General features: G+C 39.6%; 1 protein-coding gene across 1 annotated transcript in view; it reads left to right on the forward strand.

The window, feature by feature from the left end:
• The window catches only part of SEZ6L (seizure related 6 homolog like), a 267,843-nt gene that overhangs the window by 176,839 nt on the left and 65,195 nt on the right, over positions 1-25,809 (forward strand). The window contains exons 10-14 of the mRNA XM_074202257.1: positions 348-533; positions 5,035-5,200; positions 11,496-11,662; positions 13,512-13,706; positions 18,540-18,678. Of these exons, the coding sequence (XP_074058358.1) occupies positions 348-533; positions 5,035-5,200; positions 11,496-11,662; positions 13,512-13,706; positions 18,540-18,678 (853 nt within the window). The remainder of the gene's footprint in view (positions 1-347; positions 534-5,034; positions 5,201-11,495; positions 11,663-13,511; positions 13,707-18,539; positions 18,679-25,809) is intronic.

A 25,809-nucleotide genomic window follows, 5' to 3' on the forward strand; every position in this document is an offset into this window, starting at 1 on the left:
CATTGAATGACATAGTTAAACAATTGTATTTAAACTCAGATATATATATCATATTCATATAGCAAATAAATTTAAAGCCTGAACACCAGATTAAGAACTCCTACCTATGGTTATTAGTTATAGGCTAATTGCAATCTCCATTGGTCAAAGAAACCCCCATACAGTGACTTCCTACAAAAATTTCAAGTTAAGGAATATGATGGAATTCCACATTCTGTGACCCCCCCCCCAAATAAGAAATAATCCTTCATTAGCACAAATTTGATTTAGGGATCTGAGATGAGTTCTTTGTTGTTTAATTTTTTTTTCATCTTGCAAAGGGAAGTGTTCACTGTGTTTATTTATAGCCTTCATGCTGAGTTGTAGCTTCCCCCGGAGGCCTGCTTTTGGAGATGTCACAGTGATGGACCTGCATTCAGGTGGGGTTGCTCATTTCCACTGCTATCTGGGATATGAACTGCAAGGCTCCAAGACCCTGACTTGCATCAATGCCTCCAAACCTCACTGGAGCAGCCAGGAGCCCATCTGCTCAGGTACAGTCTACACAAAGGCAAGCCAAGGGAAGCAATGGATGCAAATGGATGGGGGTAACCAATTCAGTGCCTCATCCTTACCTCTCCCAGCTTGGATCTCAGAACTGCAGGGAAGATGGTAGCATGGAATCTGTTTCCTAGGGAAGGAAGAGGGAAGGGGAGAATCCTTCATAGAGCAGCAACAGAACCACAAGGTTTCAGAGCCAAAAGGGAACTCAACAGTCATATAGTTTAATGCATAGCCAAGTCAAATAAATAAACATTTATAAAGGATTATCATGTGCCAGGCAATGTGGCATGCTCAAGGTGGAAGTTAGAGCTGATGTACACTTAAACAAAGACAAAAATAGCCCCTTCCATAAAGGGGGGTCATATAGAATGAGAAAGAGAGCATGTAAATGCCTAGATGCTTGCAATATATAGACAGGTTATATGGAAGGTGAAACCAGAAAGCATCAGTAACTGGAGGGGACCTGGAAAAGTCTTCAGCATTTAACATACTGAACAAGTGGTCATATTTTTTCTCCTTTAATGTTTCCAATGAGGGGAACTCACTTCCTCCAGAGGCTGGTCTTAGTCAATGCTAATTATTGACTATTAATCTCCCAGGAGTCAATGGAGAATAAAGATTAATATTTCAGCAGCTTCTGACCTTCTGTCTTAGAAGTCAGTATAGTACAGTACAATGGAGAGATGACTGGTTCTGGAGTAAGGGAGCCTAGATTCAAATCCCAACTCTGTCTCATGACCTTTGACAACTTAATTAACATCTCTGGGTCTCAGTTCAGTCACCTGTCATATGGGGCTAGATAGCTTCTGAGGTCCTCTAGCAGGAAGTCTACGATCCTATAGTCTATGTGTTCCTAGGTCTTTAATCACAACAGGAGAAAGCAGGAAAATAAAAATAATAGCTCCTTGGGTCCCTAGAGCACTGGGCACTTTCCAAAACCCTTTCATAATCATTATCCAATGTATTTTTCATAACCACCGATAAGAAGTAGGCAAGAAAGTATTTTTTTGTATTTTGACAGATAATGAAACTGAGACACAGGGAGGAGGAATAATTTGTGAAAGATTTCCCAGTCAGTTGAGGCCGAGGCAGATCTAAATGTCATATTCTTATCCCATCTCTTTCTCATCCAAACATAGAACCAGTCACAATTACATCTATGTCATTTCCTAGCTATGCCATGCTGGTTCAAGTATATTCCACAGGTTTCTCATTTCCCTACCAACCTCACATAGCTGGAAAGAGAATTAGTTAAAATAATGACTCTTTAAACATCTTAGAAAACTGATGGGTTTTCCAAGAATGACACGCAATGTGATTGTTCATCTAATTGTCGCTTTCTAGATGTGGAGGATGCAATTGTCCTCAGACATCAAAAATAAATTGAGCCTGGGAAAATTGAGAGGGTAGCAATTTAAGGGGGAAGAGGGACAGAATTCCAGAATCTCGGAACTGGAAGGGACCACATGGAATCCAACTCCTACCTAAGCAATAATTATTTCCCCAACAACCCTGACATAGAGGTCATTCAGCCTATTTATTAAGGTGTCTAGTGAGGGATAGCCCACTATTTTCAGAGGCAACTAATTCCATTTTTGGAAGGCTTCAATTAGTAGGAATGTTCATCTTAAATAGCTCCTCCTTATCTGATATGAGCCAACTGACAATGTAGTGGCTGATGGCTCTTTTCCTTATTTAATCATAGGAACTCAATCTTTGTTTCTATGGCTCAGTTCCTTTCACATGACCTCCAAGCTGACAAATTTTGGAATTGCCCAAAGGAAATCAACACTGATGTTCAATTTAAAATAATCAACGCTATCAAATTATATGTTTACACAACACTTTACCTATAAACCTGAATCAAACCTTCCCACCAATGTACATAGTGTTTTAAGAGAATGAAAACACACTTCAGATCACAAGATAAATGAGGGACATTCATTGGGGAATATATGTGAACAGGACACCTAATAACTACAAGCTTCCATATCCTCTTGATTTCTCTGGAACTATCCTTAAAAATTCTTTCATGAGCATGGCCTTTGTGCAGAACAAATGCTTCCATTTCTAAACTGGACTGACCTATGCTGGGCCAAATTAATACTTCATTAGACATAGCAACTAAATCGGACAAGTCCATCTTCTGGTTTGTTTCTCTGTTCTACTTTTAAGCTGCCCTACTCAGCAGGACTTACCCCTTGACAGCATCTATAGTATCTGTCACTTCCAGATTGGGATTCACTGATACTGCTGAAAAAGGTGGTGTTATTCCCTTTTAGGAAAAATACAGCAACCTTTCAATAAAGATTTTTAATATAATAAATAAATTATAATAATAATATAATTTAATATAAAAATAATTACAAATAAAATAAAGTTTTTTTTAATTTGGCCTGATTATTCTCCACTACTCAACTGACACAGATGCAATGCCGAGAATTATATTCTATTTTCTTCACTTCTCTTTCTTTTCTTCCTCCTTACCCTTCCTTCCTCCTTCTTCTCTTTCATCTTTTCTCCTTCTTACCAACAAATAAGAAAAAAGAAAAGCATGCTCCCCCCACTCCTATTTCCATTTTTCTCTTCTGCCATCCGTCGCTCTTTTTGTCAGCTACAAATAGCATAAGAAAGCAAAAGATATCTTCCCAACTATTTCTTCCCCTTAGCTGCAAGTTGGCAGTTGAGAGATCAAAGTATATCCTTTCCAGCCTATCGTATGCAAATCAGGAACTGCTGTCCCTGAACATTCAGCAACTAATTTCTTCAGAACTCTTAGACACATTTATAACCCAGACAAGTAAACTGCCTGGGGTCATCCTCCTTATATTTCCATAAATCCTAAATGTGCCATTCCACAACTGCTCCCCATGTGTCCTAGCGTCTGCCCTCTCCACATACCTGAAGAGACATATCATATCCCCCTCCATCCCCAAGTCTTCTCTCCTATATGTTAACCATCCTTAATCCTTTCCAATGATCCTCCTTTGGTATGAGCAAGGTAGAAGTAAGAGCTTCACACACCTCAAGTTTTTATAGAGTTTTAATTTGTTGGCTTTTCTTATTCTTCATCTCTCTGCCCCCCATCTTATTATAGTTCTTATTCTCCTTCATCTTCCCCTTTTTTCCTTATAATAATAATAATAGTTAGCATTTATATTGTACTTCAATTTGCAAAACACTTTAAAAACATCTGATTTTATTTTCCTTCTTATTCTTTCCTTTTACCTCTCTATCTTTTCCCCCTTATCCTTCCTTTTCTCCTCCTCTCTTTTCCTTATTCTTATTTCCTTTTTCTTATTCTTTCTCCCTCTTCCCTCTCTTCTTCTCCTTTTTCTCTTTTCCTCTTTCATTGTCATTTGTCACTTCCCTCTTTCTCCTTTGCTTTCTCCTTTCACTTTCTCTTTTTTTCCTTTTCCTCTTTCTTCTTTAGAAAATATTATAAAGTCCTGGTTAAACCTCCCAGACTCATTTGTATATCCATGCTAAATCAGAAAGGAATTAAATCCAAATTGTTGCTAAGGAAGCCTGATGAAGAGCCATGACCAGTAAATCAAAGTTGAACAAAATCATCAGTTGATTTAATAAGGCGAGCAATGAAGTCCAGGCACAAAAGGGGAACTGGGGGGGGTCAGTCTTTTAGCATAAAATGACTTGATCCTGATCTTGCCAGGGTCTTGTTGGGAAAAAGATACCCATCCCCCAGTCTTTTGACTCTTCAGAAGACTCTCTAGGAATTTTCTTCTTCTGGAAGAGAATTATAAATAACCATCACGATTATAAAATGGGGGGGGGCTGGTAGCTAATCCCTCTCATTTTACAGAGAAAGAAACTGAGACCCAGAGAAGAGAAATGACAGGTCCAAAGTTACACAACTAGCAAGTGGCAGAGCCAGAGTTGAAATGCCAAAGCTAAGACATATATTAAACTACCTAGAGGGAAATAGACTGCAGAAACAAAGAAGCATTGTTCCCTCCATTCTAGGCTTTGGAAGTTACAAATAGACACATTTAGAAAATTCAAGCTGGACCAAAGTAGAATAGACTGATTTGAGAGGTTAATGAGCTCTCCGTCCTTGGGTGGGAGGTGTTGTCTTCAAAAGAGCAGAATCTGGATAACCACATGTCAGTTATGTTAAGTGAAGATTCCTTTGGCTAATAGGTTGGATTAGATGCAGGTGAGTTCACTGATAATTCTCAGATTCCGCCATCCAACGGACATCTTCTGATGTCCAACCAGACTCTTTCCATCTGTTTTCCCATCCCCAAGGGATGGTCTTGTTGATGCTCCTGGCTCAGCAAAGGCAATCCATACAGATCCCTTGTATCCTTTCTGACCTTTTCTCCCTTTGCCCCTCAAAAAAGCATAAAGAATACAGATGTTTCAGGTCCCCAAGTCCTTACCCAAAGTGAGAACATTATTAGGCAAGGAGAAGCATCCCTTACTTTCTCTGTTTCTCTTCATTATCTGTTCCATATTCTTTGATCCCAGCTCCCTGTGGAGGTCTTGTCTACAATGCCACCATTGGCAGAGTTCTCTCACCAAGCTACCCTGGCAACACCAATGGGAGTCAAGTCTGTGTGTGGACCATTGAGGCACCAGAAGGCCAGAAACTACACCTACACTTTGAGAGACTTTCCCTGAGTGAGAAGGACAGGTAAGACCCCAAGGAAAACTAACCAATTCCTTTACTAGACCTTGTTAGACTCAGAGATTTAGTCAGTATTCTGAAAATCTGGGATGTCAGAGCTAGAAGTGATCTTAGAGCTGAGATATCAGAGCTGAGAGGGGTCTAGAATGGGGATGTCAGCTGAGAGAGGTCTGAGAACAGAGGATGTCAGAGCTGGGAGGGGCTTTAGCACAGAATGCAGAATTTCCAAGCTAGAGCACACCTTGAACATCATCTAAATGTTGCTTTCTTATCATTTATTGTATTATGAACTCTTTTGTTGGTCTTTGTACCCATCCTCAGAATCATGTTTTAAAACACATAAAACAAAATACATAAGGTGTCAAAGGAAACCAATTGCTAATTAAAATAAAGGTATAATATTTCTCAACAAGTTCATAAACCCCTTTAAATTTATCTGTGGATCTCAGGCCAAGACCCCCGATCTAGTCCTACCTCCTCTTTTTCAGGTGGGGAAACTGAAGCCCACATTTCCCAAATGACTTAAACATGCCAGAGAGTGCATTGAAGGAAGGCCCAGGCAGATTTCCTGACTCATCATTTAGTGTTCCCTACACTGCCCCACACAGCATCCAAAAAAATACCTAAAAATACAACAAAACTTTACAGTGTAGTTACCAATGTTTGTGTTTCAGTAACATTAGAAATTCAGTCTGGCAACAGATAATAAACCTCATTTATGAGACATAGTAAAAATCAAAGGATAAAATGCCTGTTTATGACTTCATAAAAGAGACTTACCTAGTTGGTGGATTGTTTTTTTTTCTCCTTTTGCATAATGTCTTAAAAATACAAAGCCTGGCCAAGAACCAGCCTTCAAACAATAGTAAAAATATCTCAAATTTGATGAGCACTTTTCTTTTCATTTTAAATTAACATTTTATTGATACCTTTTGTTTTTATATATCACTCATTTCTGGATATGTCACACTGTTCACCCATTCAACAATAATTCTTCCCCTTGTAGCAAAGAAGTTATTAAAAATCATTAACAGAGACCACAGTTAGCAGTATATGTAACATAATGTATTCATATACCTCTCCAAGGAATGGAGAGAGGTGGCCCATTCTCTATAGCACATTTTTTATTTTTATTGATAACTTTGGTTATATATTCCCTTCATTTTAGTATATGTCTCTCTCTTCCCCAGAGAGCCATCCTGTGTTGTAAAAAAAGATGAAAATATGAAAATAAAAGGAGGGATTTAGTAAAACCAAACAAGATATTAACTATGCCTGACTATATATGTAAAATATTCTATATCTGTTCCTCCACTACAAAGAAACAAGAGAAATATGTTTTCTCAAATCTTCTCTGGGACAAATCTTTAAATGATTTTTCCTGGTCATAGCCCTAGAGTAGCATTTTTGCCAGTTTTTCAGAGTGAGAGAGGCCAAGAAAGGCTATGTACTTTGTGTGGCGGTAACAAAACTGGGTATAGGTTCTCTGCCTCCCCGTCTAGTGCCTTTTCAACACAAGAAGCAGCAGTAGATCTGTTTCCAACAATACAAGATTCAATTTAGTTCAATTTAACAAGCATTTACCAAGAGTCAATTATTTTTCAGGCACTGTGCTAGCACCATGGAGGCAAGATCAAAAAAAAAAGTCTCTGCCTTCAATGATCTTATTGTCTTGTAAGGCTATAATCACAGACCCTGTTGGTCTTGTGGCATGTCTGAATTTCTTGATACATCAAGTCTCCAAAGATCCTTAGTTATCAGAGAAAAATGTGGAGAGAGAGGGTAGGCAAGTCACCCTGCATTGGTCAGTATTCAGCCATCAAGAAATGAGAGTCACTTGTAAGCCTAAAAGGGAAAGAATTGGCAGCGCTAATATGCGGGCGAATCTTCTCTGCATTTCTTCTACTCCATTAAATCATAGATTTAGATCTGAAAGTACTCTTAGAAGTCATCAAATCAAATTTCTTCATTTCACAGGTGAGGAAACTGAAGCTCAAGAAGATTAGTTTATTTGCCCAGGGTCTATCAGTTAGTATCTGAAGCAGAATTTGAACCCAGCTCTCCCTGACTACAAGTCCCAACTCTATTACACCACACTGCCTTTTCATCCTCCATTCTCTGAGACTGATCCCTTAATTCTTCCTATCATTGTACCCAAATTAAGGAAACTTAGAGGGATTCTCTTCATATATCAGCAGAGTTTATAAAATCAAACTTCAGGGGCGGCTAGGTGGCGCAGTGGATAAAGCACCGGCCCTGGAGTCAAGAGTACCTGGGTTCAAATCCAGTCTCAGACACTTAATAATTACCTAACTGTGTGGCCTTAGGTAAACCACTTAATCCCATTTGCCTTACAAAAAAAAAACACTAAAAAAAAAAACCTAAAAAAAACCCTTAAAATCAAACTTCATGCCACTAGAGGCCAAAGGAAGAGGAGCAACACATATAAGTTTGGGAAAGAAAGGTTAACCTTGAACAACTGGACTCAGAAAGACCAAATTTCAAGCCTTGTCCAAAACACTGTGTGAAGTTCAGCAAATCACATACCCTCCCTCAGCTTCAGTTTCCTCATCCATAAAATGAAGGGATTGGACTCAATGATTTCTAAGGTCTCTTCCAGTTCCATTTTTAAAACATTTTTTAAAAGTAAAGAAGGAAGGAAATGTTGAGTTTGGAGTCCAAGAAAGAGCTCGGCTCCGATTCCACACATGACACTATTTGTGTAGTCATGAAACAAGTCACTGAAACACTAAGAGTTTCTGGGATTTTTTTACATCTCCTCAGTTTTCCCCTGTGATCTTCCCACTTTGGCCTCCCAAAGACTTACCCTTACAACAAAGAATTGTTTTTCAAAAGAAAAAGAGAAATGAGAAGAAAAATCCCACAAAATTGATAAATACGATGACAAAAAATAAAACCATATGCAAAGTTCATCACCATCCTTCCCATCTTTACAATTGAGTGAGGGAAAGAATCTTCCCAAGGCCCTTCTTTGAGATCATATTCTTTATAGTTCTGTAACATTCATTTTTACTTGTTTAAGAATGATTTTTCTTTCCATTTGAATCAGTATGTTCTTGTCTCCATTATTTTCTTCACTCTACCTCATTTTGCATCAGGTAACAAATTTTCCCATGCTTTTCTACATTCATCACATTTCTCATTTATACTTCATTGCATGCATGTGCCATAAATTGTTTACTCATTTCCCAGTTGATGGGGGGTCTACATTGTTTCCGGTTCTTCTCTATCACAAAAAAACAGATTACTATAAATATTTTGGTGAAGATGGAAGCTTTGTTGATATTGATGACTTCCTTGGGCATAAACCTAGTAATGGAATCCTTGGTTCAAAGAGTATAATCATTTTAGTCACTTTATTTACATAATTTCAAATTGTTTTCCAAAATGATTCTACTAATTCATCATTCCCTCAGCAACTCACTAACATATCTATCTTCCCACAACCCCTCCAACAGTAACTATGTCATCTTTGGTCACATTTGTCAATTTGTTGAATATGATGGAAAACACTTTCATTTTTCTTATTATTTGGTGATTTGGAACTTTCTTTCATGTAGTTATTAGGTTTTCATTCTTTCTTTTGAAAATTTTTTTATCTTTTGACCACTTAGGGAATGACTTTTGCTTAAAAAGATAGGTAGATGATAGATAGATAGATAGATAGATAGATAGATAGATAGATAGATGATAGATTGATAGATAGATAGATAGGTGGATGCATGGGTAGGTAGATGGGGTAGGTAGGTGGGTGAAGTGGGTGGGAGGATGGATGGATGGATGGATGATTAGGTAAACAGAGACAGAGATAGAAGGATGATTGGGGAGGGAGAGGGGAAGAGAGAGAGAGAGAGAGAGAGAGAGAGAGAGAGAGAGAGAGAGAGAGAGAGAGAGAGAGAGAGATTTGTGCATATATGTATATATAAAGCATAAGATGGCTAAAGTAGCACAATGGATAGAGCACCAGGAGGATCTGAGTTTAAATCCAACTTCAGACACTTGATAATTACTGTGACCCAGGGCAAGTCATTTAACCCTGATAACCTCACACCCAGGAACATCTCTAATCATTCTTATTCATATCTGGACACTGGATCTAGATGATTCCAGAGAAGAAAGTGAGGCTGCTGTCTTAGCCCATCCCCCCTCACTCAAATTTGATTCATGTGCTTGTCATGGCTTAACCTCCCTGAAGTCATGGTTTTCTTCTAGAATGAAGGCCAAGCATACCATTAAGAATGTGTGTGCATGTGTATATACAATGCCTATAGACAATGGACTATACACACACATATATGCCCATTTTAGATAAATACACATATATACAGTTATCTATCTATCTTAGATACTAATTCTTTGGTACTAATTCTTAGATACCAATTCTTTGTTTTTGGAATCCCTGCCAGACTTCTGGGCACTTACTATAAAATTGAGGGACTCCTGGAGCCTCAGTGACTTTAATGCATCCTGTAAAAAGAGACACTAAATGTTGAAGTATAAACTAGTTATAGACAGAAAAGCATGTGTTCTTTCTCAGGAGCCCTGCCCAGATCATTGACCTAAAGGACTGGACACTCAGATGCAAAGATCCCCCCCCCCCCCATATACACCATTTAACTATTTCCCTTTTTGTGCAGAAAACTTTCCATTTCTAGTTTTTTTTGGTTTGTTTTTTTTTTTTGCAAGGCAATGGGGTTAAGTGGCTTGCCACACACCTAGGTAATTATTAAGTATCTGAGGCCGGATTTGAACTCGGGTACTCCTGACTCCAGGGCCTGTGCTCTGTCTGCTGGGCCACCTAGCTGCCCCTCCCAGAAGAGTTTCCAAGCTGATGTTATGCCAGTAGCTGATACCATGACCAATGGAATTATGTTCATGTCACAGAATTTCTTGGTCCCCATATTTTGGTTTCATCCTCAGTTCCTTGTCTCCTCTCCTCTTGAGTCCTTTTACTGTTGATTATTCCAAACTGTATTGAATTTATCCTTTTCATTCCCCCCAGGGTCTTTAAACTAAATGGCTTCTAAAGCTTTCTCTCTATCCCAGGCCATAACTCTTACCATTCATCCCAGGACTCTTTTTTTTAATCAGTCCTCTGCTTTTAGTATTTCTCACACGCTTGCTGCATTTCACTTCATGGTTTGAAAACTATCCCCAGAGTCTTGACATTTTAGGGGTTTTGGGAATCCCTGCCAGACTTCTGGGCACTTGCTATAAAATTGAGAGACTCCTGGAGCCTCAGTGACTTTAATGCATCCTGTAAAAAGGGACACTAAATGTTGAAGTATAAACTAGTTATGGGCAGAAAAGCATGTGTTCTTTCTTAGGAGCCCTGCCCAGATCATTAACCTAAAGGACTGGGCACTCAGATCAGTCCCTGTGCCCAAGAGAGGCAAAGGGAAAGCAGAAAGGGAAATAGTCTTCCTCAGTGAGTCGGGGAGATGTCATCCGGAAGAAAAATATGGTTTTACAGGAAGGAAAGGGAAAGCAAGAGACAGTGAGGAAAGAATTAATGTCCATATCAACTAGAAAAATCAAAGCACCTAGAGTTGGTGCTGATCAGATGAGGCACTGGGGTCTAGGGAGAAGGACATATGAGCATTAAGCATCAGGAGTGGGCTGATAGTTCCTAGATCTAGGGCTGCAAGGAAACTCAGAGGCCATCTAATCCAACCTCCTTCCTTTTATAAATAAGGAAACTGAGGTACAAGATGGGATAAGTGACTTGCCCAGAGAAGTAGCAATTATTAAAGGTTTCATTTAATCCAAGTCCTCTGACATCTACCTCTCACATGATGGGATATTATAATTTGGAAGGACATCAGATTATTTTTAATGATTCAGTTTCAAAAATTTAAATAGCAGTTGGTGTGACACAAACCACAATGCTCTAGGTTTGGTACCAGAGAACTGGATTCAAATTCTGGATCTGTTGTATATTTATCTGCTCTGTGACTTCACATGAGGCTCTCTCTCTCTCTCTCTCTCTCTCTCTCTCTCTCTCTCTCTGTCTGTCTGTCTCTCTGTCTGTCTGTCTGTCTCTCTCTGTTTCTCTCTCTCTGTCTCTCTCTCTAAGCCTCAGTTTCCTTCTGTATAACATGAAGCAGTTGAGTAAATGAGATCCTTTCTAGTTCTCAAGGTGTGATATTACGATCCTATGCATGCTTTAGTATTCTCTGAGGAAAGACATTGAGTTCCACTCACTGGACCATGAGCAAAATGAACGAAGAATTCTGTCTCTCTTCCCCTTTACCCTTATTTTCTCTCCCTGGGCCACTAGGATGATTGTCTACAGTGGCCGGACCAACAAGTCAACTGTCCTCTATGATTCCTTCCAAACGGAGAATGTTCCTTTCGAGGGTCTGCTGAGCGAAGGTTCTGCTATTCGGATCTACTTCTTGGCTGAAGAGGCCAGGGCCACCACCATCTTCAACATTCGATTTGAAGGTGACCTCCCTTTTCCCAGGGGAGGGGGCCAGGGGTAAAGGGTGTCTGTCCACAAGACTGTCCACTAGGTTTCAGAATGGGACATCTGGGGAAGAAACAACAGGAGGGGTATAGAGTGGAGGGAGGCCATTCTCAGGAGGAATTTATCCCTGAGATTTTGGCACATGGTGAAACCAGGAGCTAAGCCGGAATGTCCTCTTTCAAATGAGGAGCAAATCTGTAAAATGAATCATTGGTCAGAGCTCATTAACCTTCTCCAAATAGGTCTATCTCACTTTCTAGGCGATGCTGTCACTGCTCATAATTTCTAGCCTAGGCCTTCAAGTCAGAAAAAGAAAAATGCTCCACTCTTCTCTGGGATTCAATTCAATTTAACCGAATTCAATTCAGTAGAAACAACTACAATAACAATAATTGTAGCTAGCGTTGATGTAGCGTTTTAAGGCGGGCAAAACCCTTAATATACGTTAACTCATTGCACCGTGATCCTGAAAGGGGTGTGCTAATAATCCCCTTTGTACAAATAGAGAGTGAGAATGACTTACTCAGGGTTGCAGAGCTAATAAAGGGCGGAGTCGGGATTTGAATCCAGACCTTCTTGTTGCTAGGAATTGAATGGTTATCCACTGCATCACGTAGCTAAGCAATAAGATATACCTGAAACTGCGTCAAAGAGAAAAACAAAACTACCCCTTTTATTCAAAGAGTTTACATTCTCCTGAAGGGAAGCCTATTTGAGGTAGGATCAAGCAAAAAGAGAATTCTAGAACCGTCAACAAAACTAAGAGTTACACAATCAGATTTAGAGGTGGAAGAAATCTGAAAGATGATTATCTAGACCCGATTCTTCATTTTGTAACTGGGGAAACCCAATAATTGCACTCAGGTCTCTGACTCCGCCACCAATGCACATTTTATTACGCCACCTTGATCTCTTTGCTTAGAGGAACATTTTCTCATGGACAGACAGCAGAGAATTCAGCCCTAGGGAAATCTAGTCCTTGTGAGATATAACAGTCCAGTTTACAAATGAAATTTAGTATATATATATATATATATATATATACATATACATATATACACATATATTATATAATATATTATATATATATATATTATATATATATATATATATATATATATATATATATATATATATATATATATATAATAGTCCAGTGAGGAAAGGAAGAGATTGGAGTCAGATAACTCATGTTTGAATCTAGCCTCTAATGGTTGCTATCTGGTACTCTGAAGCCAGTCACCTATCTTCCCAGGGCCTGAGTTTTCTCTTATATAGAAAGAGATTGGACCAGATGGCCAATGGGGTCCCTTCTAGATCTTCCAACTTTGCCCATAGACAAGAACCCTGGTCTTCCTGACTCCAGTTCCAGAGCTCTAATACTCATGTTATAAATGGGGAAACTAAGACTTAGAATTGGGAAATGATTGGCATAGGGTCACATGGTTAAGTGTCAGAAGTGGGATTCAGGCCCAAGTCTTGTTGACACCATGTCCAGGGCTCTTTCCGTGGAGAAGTATAGTGTCATGGTCTATTCCTTATGCAGAAATTTTAGGGAAAGTCTGAGGCAATGTCATGGATAGTATGCTAGACCTGGAGGTAAAAAGACTTGGGTTCAAATCCTGCCTAAGACACTTCTTAGTTCTGTGACCCTGGGCTATTCTCTTAACCGTTGTCTCCCTTATTTTCCAGAATTTAAATACAATGGCCTCTAAGTTGTCTTCAAATCTGAAATCGACTATGATTTTAGGAAATCTTAGAAACTAGGATCAGGAAGGATTATTTCCCCGATGGGATCTGATCTTATGCCTCCTTCTTTCCTTTCAGCTTTTGAGAAAGGCCACTGCTATGAGCCCTACATCCAAAATGGCAACTTCACAACCTCAGATCCAACATACAACATTGGAACTACAGTGGAGTTCACCTGTGACCCTGGTCACTCTCTGGAGCAGGGACCTGCCATCATTGAGTGCATCAATGTCAGGGACCCTTACTGGAATGATACAGAGCCCTTGTGCAGAGGTAAGGTGACCCTCCCAGCTCTCAAGCTATACAACCTCCTTCTTCTAGTGGTACCCCCAAGACCCAACCAGCCCAAAACTTCCCTTAGTCCCTGGGACAGAAAGCCAATGAAGGTGAGGATCAAAGAGGAAAGGAGACCAACTTCAACAAATTAAAAGATTCTAGAATTTACTTGAGTTCAAGTTAATGAGCAATTAAGGTCCTTCTGAGTGCCAGATCCTGATACTAGAATTATGAATACAAAACCAAAATAGTCTCTGTTTTCAAGGAGCTGGCATATGTTTTAGGAGTGAGATGCATACAACATATACATAGATACATAAATTCCATATAATTTGGGGAAAGAGAAATCACTAATAATTAGATGTATCACAGAGGGCTTCCTAGAAGAGATGGCATCTGAGTTGAGACTTAAAAAGTTTAGAATTCTAAAAGGTAAAAATGAGGAAATAATGCATTTTAGACTTGGAGGATGATCTGTGCAATTTCTCAGAAGAGGGAGATAGGATATTAAACTCTAGGAAGTATTTCAGTTTACTGGGACAGGTCTGTGAGAGGGAGTGGTGTGAATTAAGACTAGAAAGGAAGGTTGGAGTTAACCTTGTAAAGACTTTAAATTACAAATTAAGGAATTGGAACTTTTTTATTTCATAGCTCATAGGGAACCCTTGGAGGTTTTTGAGCTGTGGTCTGTAGGACCCCCTGAAAAAAAGAAGAAAAATTAATTTGTCAATTGGGTGGAAGATGGATTGAACAGGAAAAGAACTGGAATCAGGGAGAATAATCAGGAAGCTATTGCAATAATCTCAACCAGAGGAGATGGGAACTAAAACTAAAGTAATGACCATATAAATAGAGAAAAGAGGTCAATTGCAAAAGCTGTGGTGGAGGAAGAATTGAATATTTTAGTTATCAAATGAATGTGGTTGTGGTCATCCTATGATGCAATGACTGGCAAGAGAAATGGATTTAAGTGAGAAAGGACTGGACAAAGTCACCAGCCTCACTTTCTCCTCTGGAGGCATCTGGATCCAATGACCAGATGTGAGTCAGGAAGACTGGAGATGACCTTGGATGCAGAAGAAGACCTTGGTCTTTTTCAGCTAATATCTTTCCAGGTCTCAGTTTGACTGAGGCAACACCCATTCAGTGATGTAGGAAATAAGAAATGGGACAAAGAATGGCGTCCTTTACCTAGTCAAATAAATGAAATAAGGAAGGAAGGAAAGGAGCAGGACAAATCAAGAATAAATATAAGACTGGGGAGTTGAGTGAATGAGAGAATGGTGTTGCCCTCCAAAGAAAGAAGGAATTTTGTAAGATGGGCAGATTTAGAAGGAAGAACTCTATTTTGAAGATGATAACCTGAGACACTATTAAAAAATTCAGATGATCATTCTTTCATTCAATAAATAGTTATTAAGGCTCTGTTAGGTACCAGGTTCTATAAGCGCTAAAGATACCAAAAAAAAGAAAAGAAAAAATACAGTCACTACCCTCAGTAAGCTTATAGTCTAATAGGGGAGAAAACGAGGAAATAAAATGTACACACACAAGCAGACAATTTAGAGGATAAATAGGGAAGACTAGAATTAAGAGGGGTTGGAGGAGTCCTCCTGTAGAAGATAAGATTTTAGTTGGGACTTGAAGGAAGCCAGAAAAACCCAAAAGCAGAGGAGAGGAGGGAGAACCTCCAGGAATGGGGTACAGTCAGAGAAAATACCCAGAGCTGAGAGAAGTATCTTGTACATGGAACAGCCAGGAGACTAATAGCACTAAATCAAGGATTAAGGTTTAAGAAAACTGAAAAAAAGTGGGAATTGGGGTGGGGGCTAGACCTACCTTATGAAGCGCTTTGAATAACAAGCAGAGGATTTTGCATTTGATTCTAGAGGAGCCATTGGAGCAAAGGGCAATAAGGTAAGACTTGCAACATGGAAATGGCCAAAAGATTTTGGTGATGCAGGATCTAAGTTGAATACATAGATCTGGAAATCATTAACAAAGAGATGATGATGGATGAGTCCACAGAAAGAGAACTAGACACAGAGCCATAGAGAGGTAAGGGAAGGGGAAGAAGAAGGAAGAGAAAGAGAAAGAGGAAATGGAGAAGAAACACAAAAGAGGAAGAGAAAAAAGAATAAAAGAAAATAGAATGAGGAAGAGGAGGGGGGATGAATGTATTGATTTATATTTTTAATCTCTGACTTGGATAAAAGTATCAGACATGCATGCTCAACCAATTCGCAGATATCACAAAGCTGACAAACTACATACACATACCTGACACACTGAACAACCCAGCCAGGATATATAACCATCTCAAGAGGACAGAGCATTGTGTTTATTCTAATAAAATGGGCATGAATAAGGATAAATGTAAAATTTTGCACTGGGGTAAAAAAAATATTTCAATGCAATTTGGAGGGGGGAGTAAGGGTAGACAGCAGCTGTTTTGAGAAAAGTCTAAGGATCTTATTGAGCACAAGTTCAGTCAGAAATGTGAGGTCACCATCAAAAAAGACTATGATCTTAGGCTATATTAAGAGGGGCATAATTTCCGGGAATAAGAAGGTGGCAATCCCACTACACTCCACCCAAACCAGACCTGTAATACAGTGTTCAGTTCTAGGTGCCTAAGTTTTCGAATGGAATTCGTAAACTGAAGAGTATTCATGGGAGGACAATCAGGACAGATGGCAGAACCAGGGGCTATAGGTCAAAGTTAAAAGGAGGAAAATTTAGATTTGATATCAGGAAAATCTTCCTGATATCAATCAGGATATCAGTCAGAGCTGACCCAGAGTGAAAAAGGCTGCCTCAAAAAAAGGCAGGCTCAGGGGGCAGCTAGGTGGCACAATGGATAGAGCACTGGTCCTGGAGTCAGGAAGACCTGAAAATAAATTGGGCTTCAGACACTTAATAATGACCTAGCTGAGTGACCTTGGGCAAGTCATTTAACCCCATTGCCTTGCAAAAAAATAAAACCAAAAAAAAAAAAAGAAAGAAAATAAATGGCAGGCTCCCCTTCCTTAGAAGATTAACATAGAAAGGCTGAATAGACACTTGTCTGGTATGTTACAGAGGAGATTTCCTTTGCATATAGGTTAGACTAGATGGTTTTTCCCTCAGATTCTGAGACTTTGAAGGAAGAAAGAAGGACCCAGGACAAAGCCTTGGGAAACAAGTCTCACTGTTCCCAGTCCTGGTGTCTATGTACAACAGATCAAGTTTTTCTATGGAGCTAATCCCTAACCTCATTTAGCTTCTTCTCGTTCATCTTGCTACTACCCTCTGTAGAGGTGAAGGAGATCAGAAATCTAAGTTTGTGTTCAACTATCTTTAAAAGTTTAAATTAAAAGGGATTGTCTTTCCCCATTAGCAAAATGATGTGATCTAACAAGCCCTTGGTTTAAAAGAGTTTTTTCTTCTTCCCTTCTCTTCTCTTTTTTCCCTACCTTTCCCTTCCCTGCCCTTCTTCAACTTCACCCGCGATCACCATATTATAACTGGAGAAACTGAGTCTCAGAAAAGTCACAGTCAAACAGCCAATCAGTATCGGAACTGGGATCAGAATTTATGATCGTTTTGCTCTTTTCACCCAAGGACATGGAATCTGTGCCATAAAATAATATAACTACTTATAGTAATAATAATAATAACATCTACCCCTTCCAGTTTTCATATCCCCTTCAATACTTTCCAAACTTTCGCAGACTCCCTGTGAGTCTGAGAGATCCTGAACAGCCTATTAATACCAAAGGCTGAGTTTACAGAGCATACATCTGTAGGGCATGTTGAAAGTTGGCATGTCGGCCCCCGTGCTGGGATAACTCAAACACGGAATAATGAAATAGTTTCTCCTCTTGGCAGCCATCCTCACCCGATTCAGTTTGGCATGAAATCACAGCCACCACTATCCGTGAAAGATTGATCCCCTTATTAAATGGATGAGTTTAACAAAGTGGAATTTATGGGTGCTCTGGCCTGGACCTCAGTCAGAACATTCAATAAGTAAACACAAAGTTAGCCCTAATCTGGAAAGCCCCCACTAGGAATAAGCACTGTATTCAGTTCTGAAACCAAATTGTGTAGAGGAGTGGGAGAAAGGAAGGGCTTGGTCCGGAGAAAGTGACAGCATGTCACCAGGCTAGCCTCTGTTGGCAGAAATGGAAATTGCAGCATCATAGATGTGGGATGGAAAGAGATAGGAAAGGTCATCTTATTGAATTCCTTCCTTTGACAGATGAGGAAACTGAAGAACAGAGGCTGGCTTAGTGATTTTCCCGAGGTCACACAGAGGAACAGAAGAAAAGATAGAAAAGTAGAAAGATAAAAGACCCGAAAGCCTTAACTTCCTGGACCTCAATTTCCTCATCCAAAAAAGGAAGAATAGACTGGTTTAGACCTCAAAAGTCCCTTCCAAAGACACTCTCCCTTATGAAAGGATGTGCTGTAGAAAAGAGCTGAGTCGTATTCTGCTTGGCCCCACAAGCCAAAAAAGAATCAATAGGCAGAAATTTGACACAATTGAACTGAATATAAGAAACAATTTAGTGGCAATTAGATCATCCTCAATTTAAAATGATCTGATGGGGAGGAGGATGAAATCCTTGTCTGATAATATTCAAACAGAAGCTGGGTACCCACTTGCCCAGGAGGCTATTTTTAGATAGGGTCTCCTGCTCAATTAAAGTCTGGAATGGGAAACCTCTCAAGTTTCGCCAAGGGTGAATGGCAAATTCTCTGAAATTCCTGTTATACCTTGAGATAAGAAGCTGCCCAATCCAATGCATCAGCCTGGGTCCATCTAGCCATCTCCTTCTCTTTCAGCCATGTGTGGTGGGGAGCTATCCACGGTAACTGGAGTTGTTCTGTCCCCAAACTGGCCTGAGCCATACGCAGAGGGAGAGGACTGCATCTGGAAGATTCATGTGGGAGAGGACAAGAGGATTTTCCTGGATATTCAATTGTAAGTGTTTTCCTGCTAGTTGGGAAACTTCTTGGATGACAATATTTTCAAGCCATTGAGTAGATCTCCTCTCAGACCTGAAGGAACCTTCTCAGAATAGCAGCACAGTTGCCGGTCTCCTTAGATTGAAAACTGTTCTGCTTCTAGCAGAAATAAATATCAGTGAAGGTGGCTAGGTGCTACAGTGGATAGAGCACCAGCCCTGCAGTCATGAGTACCTGAGCTCAAATCCGACCTCAGACACTTAATAATTACCTAGCTGTGTGGCCTTGGGCAAGTCACTTAACCCCATTGCCTTGCAAAAGAAAGAAAGAAAGAAAGAAAGAAAGAAAGAAAGAAAGAAAGAAAGAAAGAAAGAAAGAAAGAAAGAAAGAAAGAAATATCAATGGCCAAGGATGGGAGGTAAGGGACACAGAAGGCCCAAGTGTTTGATAGACAACTTGGCACATGAGAAAAAGAATTGGATTTGGAGTTAGTGGACTTGTGTTCAAAACCTTCCTCTGTTATTTGCTACCTGTGTATTGCCCAGGCAAGATGTTTAACTGCCATGTACCTGTTTCCCCAATTAAAATTGTGAACATTGGGGGTGGGTAGGTGGTACAATAGAAAGAGCACCAAGCTTAGAATCAGGAAGAGCTATCTTCATGAGTTCAAGTCTAGCCTCAGACACTTACTAGTTGTCGCTGTTTGCTTCAGGTTTCTTATCTGTAAAATGAGCTGGAGAAGTAAATAGCGAACCACATCAGAAAGCCTCAAAGAGAGTCATGGACAGTCAGGCATGACTAAGATCAATAACAAAAAGAAAACGAGAACACTCAGAACACTAGATTTCCTTTAAAATCCCTTCCAATTTTCATTCTATGATTTCAATAGCTGAAAACATCACCATATTCTAACATTTAACATTGTGAGGATAAATATCTAGACATTTGATCTATTTTAATTTTAAGAGGCAGCATGTCCCTTGGAAAGAACATTGGATTTAGAGTCAGGGTGCTTGAGTTTAAATTCTTCCTACTACTCACTGCCTATCCATGTGATCTTGGGCAAATTATTTCTCCTCTCTCCAACTATAAAACGAAGAGATTGGATTAGATGAATTCTGAGATCATTTTCTAGAAGAGATCTTTGGTTTTGATAGTTAACTGCAATTCTACATTTTGCCTACTGTAGTTTGGCTTCATATAGACATAGTCAAAGTCACTCCCAAAAGATTATACAATGCTCAACCAGACGGTGTCCTATATTAGAGATGAATCCTTTTCAAGTAAAAAGAAAATTTGATCCCAAACCTTTTCAAGGAAAAAGAATGTTTGATCTCAAAATCTACCGTCCAGATGATGAAGTTCCCAGGCCCAATTCTGGGATGGAGACCACATCTTGCATTTGGGGTGTTCATGTATCCTAGAGTCCATAACCCACTCTGGTGGCAGTGATCAAACTGAGAGGGCATAGATGCCACAACTGAAGTTCATAGTCCAATGGGCATGGGCAAAGCATCTGGTTGAAAATTTGCTGGTCTACACTTAGGTTCTTTCCCTTCTGTCCACTAATGGTATTACTTAGAAAGGAATTTCAGGAGTTTCCAATTTCACTTTTCTAGTGCATACTGAATCTCCTTATGATTAAAAATTGATAGAAAATATACTCAGAGAAGAAAAAAATAATATAAATGAGGTGTATATAAAATTATTTCAGGAAAGGAGAGCCCTTACACCTAGGGAGGAATAGGAAAAGGCTTAGATTTAAAGAGTTTGGTTCTCCAAGAAGTAGCTGTGAGGAGGAAGAGCCTTTCAAATTTGTGCAAAGTGATGGGGGAAGGGACACAGTAGGTGGCCTCCTTCTATGGGAAGGAACATGGTACAGTGAAAAAAAAAGGGCTAGATTTTGAGTCAGAAGACCTAAAACCAACTTGTTTCCTCTGTGATCTCACCCAAGTCTCCTCCATCTCTCTTTCCTCAAGTATAGCATTCCATTATTAAAATTGTCATGGCTTTCAAGGGAGGGGTCCATAAACTTTTCATATAATGGGTCCTATGGGAAGTCTGATGATAACCCCAACGAGTTCCCACTGTGACCTTGTCTAAGTCACCTTCATCTTTCTTTCCTCTAATATAACACAGCATTACTAAAACTGTCATAATCTCCAAGGTAGGGGTCCCTAAACTTTTTGTATAATGGGTCCTTATAGGCAGTCTAATAATAAATTTGACTTGTTCCCTATGAGACCTTATCCAAGTCATTTGCATCTCTCTTTCTTCACATATAGCATGATAATATTAAAATGATCATGTCCTCCAAGATAAGGGACCTTAAACTTTTTCTATAATGGGTCGCACAAGCAGTCTGATGACATTAATGACATTCTTCTCAGAATAATGTTTTGGAATAAATGAAGTCCTGAAGTTCAGTGTTTCTCTTCCTTTCATATGATGCTTCCCCCATTCCACTGTTAACTCCTTGAGGGTAGGCACTTGTCTTTCTTTTTATTCATTGTGTCCCTAACATTTGACACAGTACTTAGAAAATAGTAGGAACTTAACAAATATTTATTGGATTGAACATTTTAGTTAGAAGTGAGTGAAAATAAAGATGACTGATGGTAGGAGTAATTGAAAGGTAGGTAGGTGGTACAGTGCAGAAAGAGTGCAAGATTTGAAGTCAGGAAGTGAACTCAAATTCTGACAGAGATATCAGTTAGGTATATGATCCTGAGACAAGTCACTTGACCTCTTAGCCTCAGTTAATTCATCAATACAATGGAGATAACTATAGCATCTACTTAGAGTTTGTTGTATGAATCAAATGATATAAATGATGTATAGTCCTTTGGAAACTACAAAGTATTGTTTATGCACACTAGTATCAGTTCATGTATCATCTGTAACCTCTTCCTTGGACCCTCTAATCTAGGGCTTTTCCAGTCCTAAATTTATTATGTTAAATATGAGGAACAGATGGGCCAATTAGTTGGGCCATAGAGAAGAGAAAGACAAAGACAAAGACAGAGACAGAAAGATATAGGGAGAGACACTTGTAAGATAAACTTAGAAAATGTAGGCAAGGACTAGTGTGAGAAGGGCTTTGAAGACCGAATGAGGAGTCTTTATTTGACCCTGGAGTCAATAGGGAGACACTAAAGTTTATTGAGCAGGGAATAATAACATGGTCAGACTTTTTTTTATCCTTTTCTGTTACATAAGTAAGAGACTAGTGTCTCTTAAATCTACCCTGTTTTCTGTTTTGATGTATTGATTTTCTTACTAGAAAAGTCCTGCAGCAGATAAGACCTTTCTCTCTCTCTCTCTCTCTCTCTCTCTCTCTCACACACACACACACACACACACACACACACACACACACACACACACACACATACACACAGAGTTCTCAGTAACTGAGTGACAGCTCCAACAGACAGAGGGCACCTGGAAACTGAGAGAGGTCAGCTTTTCAGAACCTTTGAATTGGCCTTTGTTTTGTTGGGAGCTATAGCTGAAAAGGAGGGAGCAACTCCTGAAAAGCTTTCCCACAACCCTTCCAAAAAGCCCCTCGAAGCCTCAGAGAGCGGAGACATGGCAGCCTTGAATAAGCTCTGGCTAGTTTCTGAGGCAGCAACAACAGAACCAATGAGCCCATTCAGTTCTACGTCAAAGAACTTGGCCATCCAACTTGGCTCCCTGGAGAAGCCAGCCCTGCAAAATGCTTGGCTCTTCTTCATGTTGGCAGAAGAAGAGATACACTACACACTGGGGTGGCCCCTTAGAACCAGTTAGCTAGAGGGAGTCCCAATTTTCTGGGCTCTTCCTGGAGCTGGATTCATCTAGCTGCCTTCCTCTGGATGCCTGCTCACTGTCAACTCCCCAGTCTTAACTTGCTCATCTAAGGAAAAAGGGATATCCACTTAAGACCAGTTCTGTGTATTTTCTGGAATATTTGAGATAACCCTAACTGCCCTCTTTCATAGAGATCATGGAAGTATAGAGCATACATTATCAAAGTTGAGAACAGGGAATTGGAACAGGGATAATAGAAGATAATATTTCCAAACCAGGAGGACTCTTAGAGAATATCAGCACTGAAAATGACTCAAGAACAAGAAATGTCAGAATTAGAAGGGGCCTTATCACAAGGAATGACAGAACTAGTAGAAATTTTAGAACATAGAGTGTTTGAATTGGAAACGTCCATCAGACCAAAGAAGAAATATGTTGGACAAAAATGGTTTAAAATATTGGGGAAAATCTAATCGAAATAAATGTAAAGCCTCACATTTGGATTAAAAATTGAACGTCCCGAGGACATATTCATCATTTTGGAATGGTTGAATGAACTGTGGTATATGTATGTGATGAAATGTTAGTTTTCTGTATGAGCAAATGGATTTCAGAAAAACCCGGAAAGTTTCCTTAAACGGATCTTGAGTGGCGTGAGGTGAGCAGAACCATGAGAACATTGTACATGTTAGCAGCAAGTTGGGATGATTAACTGTGATAGACTGAATTCTTCTCAGCAGTACCATGAGCAAAGACAATTCTAAAAGACTTGCAATGGAAATATCATCTACATCTAGAGAAAAAAACTAGTCTTGATACAGGCAAATCATACTATTTTCATTTTTTAAAAAGTTGTTTGGTATTTTTTTCTTCTCATGGTTTTCTTTTCAGTCTTCTTTCACAGCATGACTAATATGGAAATATGCTTAACTTAGTTATAAATGTATAACCTATATCAGATTACTTGCTATTAGGGGGAGGAGGAAGGGAAAGATGGGAGGGAGAAAATGTGGAACTCAAAATCTTACAAAAAGGAATATTGAGAAGGATCTTTGCATGCAATTGGAAAAAATTGATTTTTCCCTATCAATGGGGGGATAGAGGGAGGATACAACAGATTATATAAAACAATTTCAAGATTTGTGCTATGTGACTTCAGCTTGTTTGATAGACCAGCAACCTCCCCCTCCCCCCAAAAAAAGTCAATGGTATCTTAGGGAGACTGAGAGAGATTCAGTGTCCAAGACTAAGGCAGAGACATGGTGCTCTGCTCTCACAGTCTATGTCATTGAAAAACTGGAGAACCTCCAGAGGAGGGTAACCAAAATGGTGAAAAGATTATTCCATGGGAGGATCAGCTAAAGGAGATGGGCATGTTTACTGGAGAAGAGCAGTCTCCAGGGGGCACCTGGGAGCTATGATCAGCTATTTGAATGGTTATCTTGTGGGATATGGATAATAGATTCACTCAGGGCGGCCCCAGGGAGCAAAACTAGGAATGAGTGAAATTGCAAAACGGTAAATTTGGGCTCTATGGCCTTGAAACTGCCCCACAAATGGAGTTGTCCGAAAGCAGAGTGGGCAAAATGCCCCTTCACTAAAAGACCTCATGCAGAGGTTGATCAGGTTAATTCTGAGAAGATCAGACTCCATGGCCAGTGGCCAAGTAGCTCAGAGGGAAATTCAGATCATACAAGACCCAGGAGGCAAAACAGGCTAAAACAGAAAGTCAGCTGCATGAGATGAAAAACGGGATATATTCTGCCTCCTCGGTCAGACCTATGAGAAGTCATAGGTCACCCCTCCCCAACTTCGATCTGTATACACGTGCTGAAGGTAGGAGAGATAGCCATTCCACAAGGAGAGTTCTGAAAGACTTAGAGACTGCATGTACGTTTGTACTCTAAGTGAATCATTGCAGTGATCCAACTGTCTTGTTTTGAGTCACTCGTTTTTAGTTGTGTCTGACCCTTCAGGATCCCATTTGGGGCTTTCTTGACAAAGACAGTGTAACGGCTTGACATTTCCTTCAGTTTATTTGACAGATGAGGAACTGAGGCAAATGGGGTGAAGTGACTTATCCAGGGTCACACAACTAGTAAGTGTCTGAGGCTAAATTTGAACTCAGAAAGATGATTCTTCTTGACTCCCAAACTGACCCTATCCATTGTATCACCTAGCTGCCCTAGATAAATGGCAGCAATTACTAAAAGACTTGTTCTGTTGAATTGATTTGAATTGGACAACTTACTGGGGAAGATTAGCTTCGAACTTGGTTTCTTGTGTCATAAAATTAAAAGAAATTGGAGTTGACTTGGCTTAACAATTGATACTTACTCAACAAACAATTTATCAAATGTCTACTGTGATAGCTCAGGGGGTAGAGGCTAGGTGCTGATATCCTCCTGAGTAGCCACAACTCAGGAGCCAGGAAACCAAGCCTCGAATGCTACCTAGCATTGCCACTAAATTTACCTGTGTGAAATGGGGGTGATAATACCTATTGTCAGTAGCCTCGTAGAGTTTGGAGTTGAGAAGTCTGGGACTCGGGGTCCCAAGATGTCAGAAATCACACCTCAGTCACTTACTGACTATGGGTCCCTGGACCAGACCTCTCTATGTCTCCATTCCTTCCTCTATAAAAGAAAGTTGTTGGACACTGTGACCCTTAAATCCTTTCCTGATCTGAATGTATGATCTAATAATATATGAGATTGCAACACATTTTTAATAAAAATATTTGTAGACTACTCACTTTATGAATGGGGTTGTTTATTTCTTCTTCTCATTTTTATTATTATTACTATTATTATTCTATATAGCAGTTTAATTTCCCCCCAAATACTTCCCAGTTTATGCTGGGAAATGAGGTTTCCTTTTGTATCTCTAGTTCTTACATAATACAGTGCAAGAATATATAGGCTTTTAATAAAGGTTTATTGACTATTTACCATAAATTAAGATAACGGAAGCTCATAAAATTGAGATTTTTGCTGCAGTTGAGTGCAGCGGTATAGCCATCAACTGGGGAATGGATAGTAAATTGTGGTATATGATTATGATGGAATACTATTGTGCCGTAAGAAATGATGAGAAGGGGCAGCAACGAGGTGGTGCCGAGGCATCCTCGAGGTGAACCTTTATCTATCCTCCTCTTTCAAAACTATAGGAAAGAGGTGGGATGGAGGTGCGGGTCATATCCTGCCAAGTTCACAAGCACGAAGGCTGCAGACCAGATCTCAGACTAAACTGAGAAACTGAGTCCAGAGCTTGGCTCATTCCACTGGGATCAAGCATCCCAAATGTAGAACTGGTAGGAACCTGAGAGATAATGGGATCAAAATCATCTCTTTTT

Source organism: Macrotis lagotis, chromosome X (genome assembly GCF_037893015.1).
Source record: "Macrotis lagotis isolate mMagLag1 chromosome X, bilby.v1.9.chrom.fasta, whole genome shotgun sequence".
NCBI lineage: Eukaryota > Metazoa > Chordata > Mammalia > Peramelemorphia > Peramelidae > Macrotis > Macrotis lagotis.